Source organism: Gymnoscopelus braueri (assembly GCF_963280865.1).
Source record: "Gymnoscopelus braueri genome assembly, chromosome: 13".
Taxonomy (NCBI): Eukaryota; Metazoa; Chordata; class Actinopteri; order Myctophiformes; family Myctophidae; genus Gymnoscopelus; species Gymnoscopelus braueri.
In genome coordinates, this window is record NC_137615.1 from 22,319,661 (window position 1) to 22,332,384 (window position 12,724).

At 43.7% G+C, this 12,724-nt stretch overlaps 1 protein-coding gene across 2 annotated transcripts in view; it reads left to right on the forward strand.

Moving 5' to 3' along the window:
* Positions 1–12,724, forward strand: part of mrc2 (mannose receptor, C-type 2) — a 42,252-nt gene that overhangs the window by 17,665 nt on the left and 11,863 nt on the right. For both annotated transcript variants that reach the window (XM_080446574.1, XM_080446575.1), the window contains exons 3-16: positions 1,438–1,611; positions 2,091–2,255; positions 3,033–3,146; positions 3,799–3,942; positions 4,950–5,141; positions 5,423–5,577; positions 5,717–5,821; positions 8,672–8,787; positions 8,885–9,033; positions 9,928–10,145; positions 10,907–11,040; positions 11,960–12,053; positions 12,222–12,351; positions 12,562–12,594. In XM_080446574.1, the coding sequence (XP_080302700.1) occupies positions 1,438–1,611; positions 2,091–2,255; positions 3,033–3,146; positions 3,799–3,942; positions 4,950–5,141; positions 5,423–5,577; positions 5,717–5,821; positions 8,672–8,787; positions 8,885–9,033; positions 9,928–10,145; positions 10,907–11,040; positions 11,960–12,053; positions 12,222–12,351; positions 12,562–12,594 (1,923 nt within the window). The remainder of the gene's footprint in view (positions 1–1,437; positions 1,612–2,090; positions 2,256–3,032; positions 3,147–3,798; positions 3,943–4,949; positions 5,142–5,422; positions 5,578–5,716; positions 5,822–8,671; positions 8,788–8,884; positions 9,034–9,927; positions 10,146–10,906; positions 11,041–11,959; positions 12,054–12,221; positions 12,352–12,561; positions 12,595–12,724) is intronic.

Below are 12,724 nucleotides of genomic sequence, written 5' to 3' on the forward strand. Positions count from 1 at the left end.
GCTAAGGGCAAACATTGAAACATTATCAGTGTTTGTAAACTGATGTAAGAATATATATATATATGCGTGTACACACACACACACACACACACACACACACACACACACACACACACACACACACACACACACACACACACACACACACACACACACACACACACACACACACACACACACACACACACACACACACACACACACACACACACACACACACACACACACACACACACATACTGTAGAGTATATATGCCTCGTGTCCAATGTCAGCATCACTGCTACTCCTAGTCACTCAGCAGCATGAGTCTTTAGTTCACAGGCTCCCCCTGACTACAATTAAAACCAGATCTGCTTTTAACTTAAGACCAGACAATCTCCCTCTACTTTCTTCTTTATCCTCTCTCCTAAGTTTAGTTCTTTTACTTATTTCTTTTGTGGCAGGGGAATGGGTATGATGACATTTTTAACTTTGAAGTGCCAATCCTCGCAACTTTCTTCGCGAAGTAAACACAGTTGGAGCAGAATACCTCTGACATTAGTCAGCCTAGAGGCTGTGGAGCAGCTTAACTGCAGCCAGCCTGTGGCGGAGTTAGAAGTCAAAGAGGATATTTTATAACCCTTTCCCCTGCGTTTAACACATCTGCCCTACTTTCCATAGGGCCTTAGTAGTGGAGGTACTCTGTGTGTTTTGGTAACATTACAAACCCTCTTCCAGTCACTCTCTGTCTCTCAGTCTCTGCCCCTGTGTCATGCCTCTCCTCACACCCTATGGTACCAGTGGAATGCAGAGGGTGTGGTGGCAACCTCTGGGCATTTTGTGAAATTATAGCAATCCAATATAGTTCATTAGTTCATTTTTGTTTTTGACTTTTGCCTGTTCCCAATTTTTATGTCTTGGATTTTGTTTTCATATGTTTATATCTGCCACATCTGTGGTTTCATAGCTAGGATGGAAGTTGCTTTCTTAAGCGATTTTTGTATTTACTTTTACTCGTTGCTCATGCCTTACTTTATGAAAATATCCCCTGCTGACAAAAGCCCACACATTGATTTGCTTCCTATTTTAACCGTAACATCATCCTCTGTTTTTCACTGTGTTTGATTATACAAGCCATTGAGTCAACAGAAGTCAACATGAAGTTTTTCAGTTCATTAAAGTTCAGTCTGATAACTCAGTGGTTCTCAACGTTTTCTGGATCAGGACCCACTTGAAAATCTCGAAAGTGTTCACGCCCGGCCCACCCATCTGACCACTTAACACTAAGTGTTTTACATAATTTTGTTATATTATCATTCAAATCTTAATGTTTTGCCAATTATTTGGGGGCCCACTCGCGGCATCCTCACTGCCCGCCACTGTGTTAACTGGAAGCTAGTAGGCCTCATTGCTGCTGCATTATGGGAATTGAAGTTTCTTATGTGCCCTCTCCCCAGACATCTACACAATCCAGGGGAACTCTCACGGCCGGCCCTGCTACCTGCCCTTCTTGTATGATAACCAGTGGTTCCACAGTTGCACTAGTATTGGTCGAGAGGACGGCCACCTCTGGTGTGCCACCACCTACAACTATGGCAAGGACGAGCGCTGGGGCTTCTGTCCAGTTAAGAGTGAGTCGTCGCTTTACATGCCAATATCTGTCTGTCCTATAGGGCTGTTAACCATTGATTATTTTCTTAGCGATTATTCTATTGATTACTTTTTCGATTCATTGAAAAATCGAGAAGCACATTTTTTTAAACGAATCAATAACCCAATAACTATTGCCCTATTTTAGCGAAAATGGCCGATCTACAGGCTCACAACGTGTCACATTGCGACGCACTGTGAGCTTGTAGATCTGCGATTTTCCATATTAGTGAAAGTTTTTTATTTATTTTACATTTATTTTCACATGCCCAAAATAGGGATGGATTATTTTATTAAATTAACGATTATCGATTAAATCAATTAGTTTGATCAACTGTTAGACGCTTAGTCTGTCCACTTGCCCGCACAGTGCCATCTCTCTGCTTGAGACAGGTTGAAAGAGTCACTGCCACTAGTCTTCGCACTCACTGTTGTTATGATCACTGCCTCTGACCTCCAGCCAATGACTGCGAGACATTCTGGGACACTGACCCGCTGACAGACAGCTGTTACCAGTTCAATTTCCAGGCGACGCTGTCCTGGAGCGAGGCTCGCCTCAGCTGCCAACAGCAGGGTTCTGACCTGCTGAGCATCACCAAGCTTCATGAGCAGACATACATCAATGGTACGGTATACACAAATGCACACGCACGCACACGCACACGCACACGCACACGCACACGCACACGCACACACACACACACACACACACACACACACACACACACACACACACACACACACACACACACACACAGCTTCTTTTACATGAGGCCGCATGGAAATGAACCAGCTGGAACTGAGTGTGCATTCTACAGTACTAATATATCAGATGGATATATTGTGTGTATGTGATGTTGCTGACCTCCTCGGGACCACACATAGTCAGTAGGAAAATGGTGGGAAAACCTAACCCTAACACCCTGAAGCCTGATTTATACTTTGTCGTACGATAGTGTCCTGCACCAAAATAGCTGATCTACAAGCTCTACAACGTGTCGTGATGAACTTATAGATAGAGCTTGTATTTTTGGCGTGGGACACCAACACAGAGACCGCTTTTTTATTTTATTTTATAAATTAGTCGTAACCTTTGCACTCCGTCCCCCTCAACATACAGTCATAAACATTGTATCCCTGGCAAAAATCTTGGCTTTTTTTTCCCTCCTTCCTATTTGATATTCACAATGTCTAAATCACCCAAAACCATAATACAAGGTGAACTTTATGAGATTCTCCACCTTTATTCCAGCCTCAGGATTTTTTGCTCTTGTGATAATTTGGAGGATATGAGGCAGGTTTTTCCGTTCTGTTTTAGGTTTACTGATTGGTTACAGTGCTGCTCTGTGGATTGTTTTAGGTTTACTGACTGGTTACAGTGCTGCTCTGTGGATTGTTTTAGGTTTACTGACTGGTTACAGTGCTGCTCTGTGGATTGGTTTGAATGACCTGGACATCAATGGGGGCTGGCAGTGGGCTGACTCCTCACCACTCAAGTACCTCAACTGGGAGACTGGTGAGACTATTAGCCCACAATAACACAACCTGTTCTATGTTCAATAAACATTATGAAATTGCATATTATGATCTTTTTAAAACCCCTGGAATGTTGACTGAGCATGTTTACTTGCTCTTATTTTCTTTAGAGACCGTAACCCATCCCACCCATCTATGTCATTTTAGATTTTAGCTACATATATAGCACATTGGTTTGTCTATTCAAAAATAGCAGATGTACAAGCTCATAGCACGTCACTTCTATGAGCTTGTATATCTGCTATTTTAGAAAAATCCTGAAAATGTGTGCAAATTGTTGAATACATTTTTAACTAAAATCTTCCTGGAACAAAAATATTTTGAGATAGGGGTCTGTGGCCAAATACATATAATTTTGGGGTCCTTGACATGAAAGAGTTTGAGAACCACTGATTATAGCAACCTACGTTTTTCAGAAAACGGTTAGGATTTATAAGACATTTTTAGAATCGGCCTCAGGTTTTAATGGGTTAAAAAATTCATTCAGTTCCACCCTCTCACACTTTGTCGCTGCAGAGTACAACCGCAGCCTTCAACTACTGACTGAGAAAATCTGAACAATGATATGTGTCAAGCTCCTTGGCAGTCCGAATGCTTTGAACAATCTTGTCTGACTGTTGACTCCATCCCAGACCAGCCGAACCATGCAGAAGAGGAGAACTGTGCTGTGATCAGAACTGAGTCATCAGGCCGCTGGCAAAACCGTGACTGCGATGTAGCTTTGCCTTACGTTTGTAAGAAGAGGCCCAATGCCACTCTGGACCCATTCACCACAGGTCAGTCTGTAGGCTGTCACACTGGTCTATTTAAACCATCCATCTTAACATCATTATCTATTAACCCACAGGTTTTCAAAGTGGGCCCGGAGGCCAATTATAAAGGAAAGGAAAAAGTGAAAGGAAGAGAAAAAGAAAAGAGAAAAAATATATATACGTGTATATAGAAAATATAATTTGAATTCAAATTAATTTCATACGACTATTCTACCAGTTTAACCACTTAAGCTGGTGTACCTACAGTATATTGGGGCATGTCATTATTGTCACATAATGTTAGAGGCTGTGTCCACAAAAAGTGCTTTTTGAGCGGAGGTGCGCTGTGGATATCATGTCCATAGTGCTCGCACGTAGCGCCCGCAACATTCAAACTTATCAACCGCTGCTGTGCTTGAACATCCTGTCATCTGCATTTATAGCACAAATAGCTTAGCTGAACCAATGTAAACATGGTCTTCTCATGGTTGTGGTAACGATTTAACGCTGAGTCGTGAATTACCGGGTCGTCAGACACAATCGGGAGGGTCAAATTACCGGCGCTCCTCTCCAAATATGTAACTATTGTCTGCTTGAAGCTCCTGAAATGCTAGAAATGCATGGCAGACAGGCGCTGTCAGCTAAAAAAAATGCTTTCTGTGGACACAGCCCCTGACCCGTTGTCAGCTTGTACATCAGCTATTTTAGATATTTTCACTTTTTTCTTTTTTAAGCCCTTTCACAACAGGGCGGCCGCAGCCAGAGAGACTATGGCTATTTTGGGGTGCTTGGCATGGCAAAGTTTGGATACCCCTGTATTAACCTATCAGATGGTTTTTTATTATCACAATTAACGTTGTATAACATTTGCAGTTACATGACCTTTTCAGCTATTGATAAGGGAGATATTCATAAAGTATTAAAACATTATTATTGCGTTAGCAATTCATGTGGAATGAAGACATTGTAAATTTGTACATGCATTTTGCATATTACCTAGAGGTTATATGGTTTATCTTTGTGCTTCACAGACTCATGGGCAGACAATGACAAGTATGAATGTGACGTGGGGTGGCAGGCCTTCCAGGCAGGTTGCTACAAGCTGACCTCAGACAAGATAGATTGGGACACATCTCAAAAGACCTGCCAAAAGATGGAGGCCAACCTGGTCAGCATTCACACCCTGCCTGAGCTAGAGTTCATCATACGGAACCTGAAGAAAGGTGATTTGTTGGTGCATTTTCTTTTCAAATCTTATTGGTCTTTAACACTTGTCAGTCTTGTGATGATGTACTTCTTTCATGTGGTTAGGATCTTGATCGTGTGCCTGTAATGATATTGGTTCTAAGATCTCTCTCTCTCTCTCTCTCTCTCTCTCTCTCTCTCTCTCTCTCTCTCTCTCTCTCTCTCTCTCTCTCTCTCTCTCTCTCTCTTGTATTCAGAGCACTGCGACAATTTTCTCTAATTGTTATCTTAACTCTTATCCATTCATGTCTTCTTTCAGACATCGAGGAGCTGTGGATAGGGCTCCACGACACTGATATGCAAATGGACTTCCAATGGACCGACCACACGCCCGTCATCTTCACATTATGGCACCCCTTTGAGCCCAATAACTTCCGCCACACTCAGGAGGACTGCGTCACCATCTGGGGACCTGTGAGTGACCTCTGAACCCTGACGGTGACCCTCCTCGTCTCACAGCAACAGACCCTCACAGCGACTTCTGCTCTGTTTGTTTGGATTAAACAGCTGTGTTCTCTCTCTCTGTTTGTCTGTGTGCTGCTGGCATGCACAGGATGGCCGTTGGAACGACAGTCCTTGTAATCTGACACTGCCCTCCATCTGTAAGAAACCTGGAACAAAAAGTGATGGGAAACCACAGCACCAAGACTGCAAAAAAGTATTGTTATTTCTGTCTTTCTATTTGCATGTCAATCTACATTTTTCCCTTTAACCAAACCCTATATACTTTGTTGACCGATCTGTAATGGGTCTCCTCTTTTATCCCTCTACATCAAATCTCTTCACCGATCTACAAGCTCATAGCGTGTCACGACGTGACTTGTTGTCAGCTTGTAGATCTTCTATTGCTGTCGAATGTTTGCCTAACATGATATGCCTAGAATAGGGATGCTAGGGTTCATGTGGTTAATTTCCCCGATCTGTTTGATTGAAACCTTTGTTTATTCTCGAAAAGAGCATTGAGGTTCACCCTCATTTGCAATGCTGTCGAGATTACAGAACAAGATTACACACACATGGGAAATCAACGATACATTCTACAATTCACAATACAACATATAAAAACACAGAAACAGCAATGCTCCCTGTAGCATTCTTGTGACCCCTCTTCAACGCCCCTTATGCATCCCATTGTATTATGAGTTTAACCACAAAGGATAATAGGAGTACCGCTATGGAGGAAATACAGGGTAACATCAACATACTGTAGTCTGTGTAAAACTAAAGAAGAAATTAAAATTAGAATGAAAAATCACCTGGCACAGAAGCACTACAGTGGCACAAGGGGCATAACTGTTATTGTACAACTCTGAGCTGTTTTTTCACCCCTGCCCCCTGTCCCCTGAGATGCTCTGGGTCTCCTATCCTCCACCCGTCCACCCCCAGTCTGAAACGGTTCTATAAATCACCCCCTCAGGGCCAGGAAGGTCAGCAGACACCACAGCCTCAGACAACCCTAACCCCCGACATACACACCCCCTCCCCCCCTTAACTCCCTGTACACTTTAAACAGCCTGAGGAAATGCAGCGCGCATTGCGTTCACTTGAATCTGTTTACACACACACACACACACACACACACACACACACACACACACACACACACACACACACACACACACACACACACACACACACACACACACACACACACACACACACACACACACACACACACACACACACACACACACACACACTTACTTGGGCACTGTCCTTTTATGCTCTCAGGTTTTACCCACATGCTTAATCCAATCACATCTGGTAGATCAGTCTCTATGTGTGATTTCACAGTACGTAACTCTCCATATTTGACGTTCAGCCTTACTGCTTTTGACCGAACACTGGTGAAAATGTTCACTATCCAAGTGCCAGCCTAAGTGTTTGTTCCAAATACATCAAAGGCTGAATGTTTATCTTTCATCTGTGCCTCCCACGAGGGGTTATCAGTGGTCAGAAAATAGGTTTTCTCTAATCTAAGCAACAAGCGTCTTTACTCTTGATGCATGTGTGCATGCATGAGCATGGATTTCTGTGTGGGTCATATAGGTCGGTGTGAGTCCTGTATGTTTGCTATGCTTTGATTTATATTTGACTGCGTTTCTCAGCTGTTATTTTCAACAATGGCCTCTTTGTGGTTCGGGACGTTTGTTTAGTGTCATGTAACTATACCTCTCTCCCTGGAGAGTATGGGCATCCCGGGTGGTCATGTGATATAGGGGTCGGTTGGCATTGCACAGTATGGCATTGTGGCCATGTGGTGCAGTGGTTTCACCTCGAGCGGTTGAGTCTCCCTCTGAAACACTTGACGGAAACATGTGACACGCCTTTGATAAAGACAATGGATTATTAGAGTCACCGCACTGTCCTCAACACGTTGTATATGCCTTACTCTGCATTGTCACTGTGAGGCAGTAGGAGGCAGGAAGAGAAGAGAGTGCTAAGAGGGGGTCATATGAATTTCAACAAAGCAATCCTCTGCAGCAGCTGGAAGTCTTTGAGGCTTCTATCAGGCAGCCAAACACAGTTGACTCAGTAGCCAAAGAAAAGTGTGCAAAAAAGCTTGAGGTTGGGGCCGATTCACCCAAAGCTGTGTGCTGTGTCTCTTGCTCTTGCTCTCTCTCTCTCTCTCTCTCTCTCTCTCTTGCTCTTGCTCTCTCTCTCTCTCTCTCTCTCTCTCTCTCTCCCTCTCCCTCTCCCTCTCTCGCTCTCTCTCTCTTTCTCTCCCACGCACACGCACACGCACACACACACACACACACACACACACACACACACACACACACACACACACACACACACACACACACACACACACACACACACAATCTCACCTCTCATAGCAGTGTTCGCTGCATTCCTCGTCTGTACATGTCCACCACTACGTGAACGGCTAGGAGAAGGGCAGGCAAGTTTAGGCGCACACAGGCTACTTGCCTGTGTGCGCCTAAACTTGTTCTCTTGACTCTTCGTTGTGATGATTTTTAAGTTGGTACTTAAAAATGAGGTGGACGATTTTGTTTTTGACTGCGTTGCAGTTTTCTTTTGTCTTTTCTTTTTTTCTGAAAGACTATTCATGGCATTGAACTTCTTCAAACCACATTTAATCCGGCAGGTTTCATAGGAATTACCGTGGGCTTTAGCTACAGGGTGAGGGAGGAAGGTTACACAAGCACGCGCGCGCGCTTGCACACACACACACACACACACACACACACACACACACACACACACACACACACACACACACACACACACACACACACACACACACACACACACACACACACAGCCTACTGAGTCATAGATTTTCTGGAGCATTACGGAAGCAGAGCCACAACACTAAATACAATGCAAAAAAATATTTTTTATCTTGACAAAAGTGTCTGACTCCTCTCCTCTCCTCTCCTCTCCTCTCCTCTCCTCTCCTCTCCTCTCCTCTCCCCTCCCCTCCCCTCTCCTCTCCTCTCCTCTCCTCTCCTCTCCTCTCCTCTCCATCTCCCAACAGGGCTGGAAGTGGCACAGTCCAGCATGCTACTGGGTAGGAGAGGACCAGGTCACATTTGATGAGGCCAAGAAGGCCTGTGAAGATAGCGGAGCTGCACTTGTTGCCATTACCAATAGGCATGTGATACACCCATTAACACATTTGTACTTCTCAGTGATCAGACATTATTTTAGTCAAATTCATTGGTCCTAAACAATCCTTTAAACTTTGAAGGTTTGAGCAGGCCTTCGCCAACAGCCTGGTGTTTGGTCGCTCTGGAGACTCTTTCTGGATCGGCCTTCATAACCAGGGCAGTCCTGGGCCTTTCCAATGGCTCGGCGGGGATGAGGTGTCTTACACCAACTGGAATCGAGACCAGCCAGGTTAGCATAGCTTTTTCTTCTGTATTATGTTAGAATGATGTGCTGTGACATATTATGACCCACAAGGTACAGACTACAGAATGTGAGACCCACTCTAAAGAAGAGCAGTTGCTGAACGCCTTAGTAAAACAAATATATATATATACCCTAGATTAGTCCCACCTGTTTGCAAATCTGTACCCAAAAATAGCAATTTAAAAGCAGGTCCTTATATACAGATTTGGCCCAGGAACAGCCCTACTTAGCTGGATATATGTGTTTCTGAGGAATCATCAGTTATCCCAATGTTTACAGGGGTTAAAGTCAGCCAGTGAAGCATGAGATGATGTTTCTTTTCTTTTTCTTTTTTGTACTAAAGTGGGCCAATATGTTAGGGAAGTTGTAAACATTTTTCTTCTTTAACAAATATGTTTTGCAGCAGCACATTAACAAGGCAGCAAAAGGGAGCAAATGCTTTGTGTAATATCAGGGCCATCATGCAATTTCCGGATATTCGGATATTTCCATGATGTTAAAAACAGGCTTGGTCGAGGACTGAACGTCAAGTCAAATTCTGCAGTCAAAATCCAGTTAGGAGCATTGATGTCACCAGTGAGCCCTCTTATGAACCCTCTGCTCCCTGCACAAACTATGGCAGAGCAGATTATTCTGTTTGTTTTTTATAGTGGACTTTCTCATTAAACATTGGGTTGAGGAACAATTATTCATTAATAGAAAACAAGTAATAGAAAAATAGCTATTTAACCATTCAACAATATAATGGAAAATTATCAACTTGGCCGGTGGACTTTTCCACCAGACTTTGGCTCAATGAAGTCTACTATTTCCACCAATGTCTGCGGTCCAGGCTCCTTCCATTTGGCTAATGGGATGCCTCCCCCATGTCTCTTTCAGTCCAAATTGAGACTGGCTGTGTCTCCATGGCTACGGGCTTCGCGACAGGTTTGTGGGAGGTGAGGGACTGCGCGTCGTCGCGCGGCAAGTTCATCTGCCGTCAGACCCAGGATACATCACTGAGTCCTGAACCTCCTGCCCCGCAACCCACCCCGAGCCTCACTGGCTCCTGCCCCCCTAGCTGGAAGAGCAGCAGTGACCTGCGCCACTGTTACAAGGTACATTTCAGCACTAGAGTTGTGTTGGCCCCTGGGCTTCAAAGTTTGTACACAATGCGCAACTTTAACGGCCTTAAAAGCCATCCATTTATAAAACTCAACAATTGTAGCACATTTTCCATTACCTGCACATTTGGAGAACATACGTCTATATCTATATACTGTACAGTGTCACACACACACACACACACACGCACGCACGCACGCACGCACGCACGCACGCACGCACGCACGCACGCACGCACGCACGCACGCACGCACGCACGCACGCACGCACGCACGCACGCACGCACGCACACACACACACACACACACACACACACACACACACACACACACACACACACACACACACACACACACACACACACACACACAGATCTTGAGAAATCTCTATAATCTTGTTATTCCTTATGTATAATATATGTATATTATAATGTTATGGTAACAATAGTATTAGTATACTGTATATTCTGTTGCTATTCCTGCTGTGCCAAGCAAGCTTGAATCAACAGTGCAAGTATTTCCATTATTATAGCTGACGGTTTGTAATATTAGTGTTCCGTTGCTTTCATTATGCAGCACTTTGTATTTTAAGTACTATAAAAAGTGTAATTTATTATTTGTATTAGTTACAATAATAGGCAGCAGTAGTTTCTGTAGTGGCAGCTTCCGCAGCACTAATTATAGTTGTTTTTGTGTTCGTTTAATTTGCATTTGGTTATTAAGCTATATTTTATCGCCCATTCATTACTGTGTAGGTATTTCAACTGGAACAGAAGCTCAGCTGGCTGCAGGCTCATCTGTTCTGCCAAAGACACGGGGCCAACCTGCTCAGCATCAGTGGCCCTGAGGAGGAGCAGTTTGTCCTGAAGGTCCTCCATGAGAAATTTGGGTGGGTATACACCTGACTGGATATCGTTGCCGTCGGGCAGAAACTCTGTATCTCCATATTTCAACTTTTTATGTTTTTTCGTAAATGAATGCCCTACTTTGTCATGCAAGAGTGTAGCGCAAAAGTAGTGAAAATATAGAACGCTTGTAGATCGGCTATTTTCACTATTTCATATTAACTTTTTAACCCATTAAGACCTGAGGCCGCTTCTAAACATTTTCAAAATCCTACAAAAAAAATCGGAAAAAAATATGTTTGTTTTTTTTTCACGATTTTTCAAAAATAGCAGATCTACAAGCTCATAGCGCGGCACTCGGTGCCGCGCTATGAGCTTGTATATCTGCTATTTTTGAATAGCCACAGAAATCTAAAGTGACAGAGATGCGTTCCAGGTCTTAACACATTTTCAGTGTAACACCACCCGATGTCGACCGGAAGTGCGATCCCGTTTTTTGTTTCCCGTCTGCCTCCATTCTAAGTCGTACACAAAAAGCCCTGTAAAAGCCCCTGTAAACATGTAGTTTTTCATCCTCGCATTTCCCATGTTAACTTAAACGGTCAGAACTCAAACATGGCGGCTCAGTTTGACACGTGGTTTGGACTGGTACACGCAGGGAGATGTCGCCGATGTAAACAGACCGTGTACAGCTCAATCTTAAGGATTTTAACAAGATCTATGGCGACGTGAAAAAAACAAAAAACAACAATAAAACGTTGGCACTGGTGAGTACATTATGAGATTAACCTCTGGCGGTCAATGTGTTAATGGGTTAAAATCGTAATAAAAGGAGCGGTTTTGGAAATAAGAGGTTAACGCCCGACAGCGACAATATGCACAATATGTGGAGAGAGATGACAATAATGAAAATCATGATGTTGGTGAAGATGATGATGATGATGATGATGCCTGGCCCTGCAGATCGGAAGATCATGAGCAGCACTGGTTCTGGATCGGCCTGAACCGCAGGAACCCCGTGGACAATGGCAGCTGGAAATGGAGCGACGGACTGGCAGTGAGTCTGCTCGCATTACATTCACATGCATGCTTGAGTGAATTATTGAATTGTTTGCCACTACATCATCATTTGATACATTTTTCATCTAGAGTGCTTATAAAAGGATCCATTTGTTAAATACAGCTGTTTTTGTTGAGTCCTCATTCATTTTTCTCGGTTTTGTAGTACACATACCAGAACTTTGGGCGCTACAACTACAACATCCGCCAGTGCGCTGCAGCCGATCTGGGTACAATGACCTGGTTGGCCATGCACTGTGACTCTGAGTTGGACTGGATCTGCAAGATCCCCAGAGGTAAAATGTCACTAAATTACACCAGGGGCATACAGTGTACCGTGACCAAACTGACCATGGAGTGCAAATGGCTAAAACATTGAAGGAAAGAACCACTTGCTGCAGGAACTGTATTAGTTTTGGCTATAGATTTCAGTAATGCAAAGCGTGCCGTTTGAACCCTCCTGAATTATTCATGTAACAAATACTGTATGATGTTTATGTTTTCAGGTAGCGTGGCCAAAGAGCCAGAGACCACTGAAGGTCAGTCTGCCAACCAAAGCTTTTCAAACACACGGCTCAACTCAACTTTACTTGTACAGCCCTCCGTCACTGTTACAGTCTCCAGGGGCTTCACAGAAGGAAACAAACAACACTCCCTAAATGCATTCTT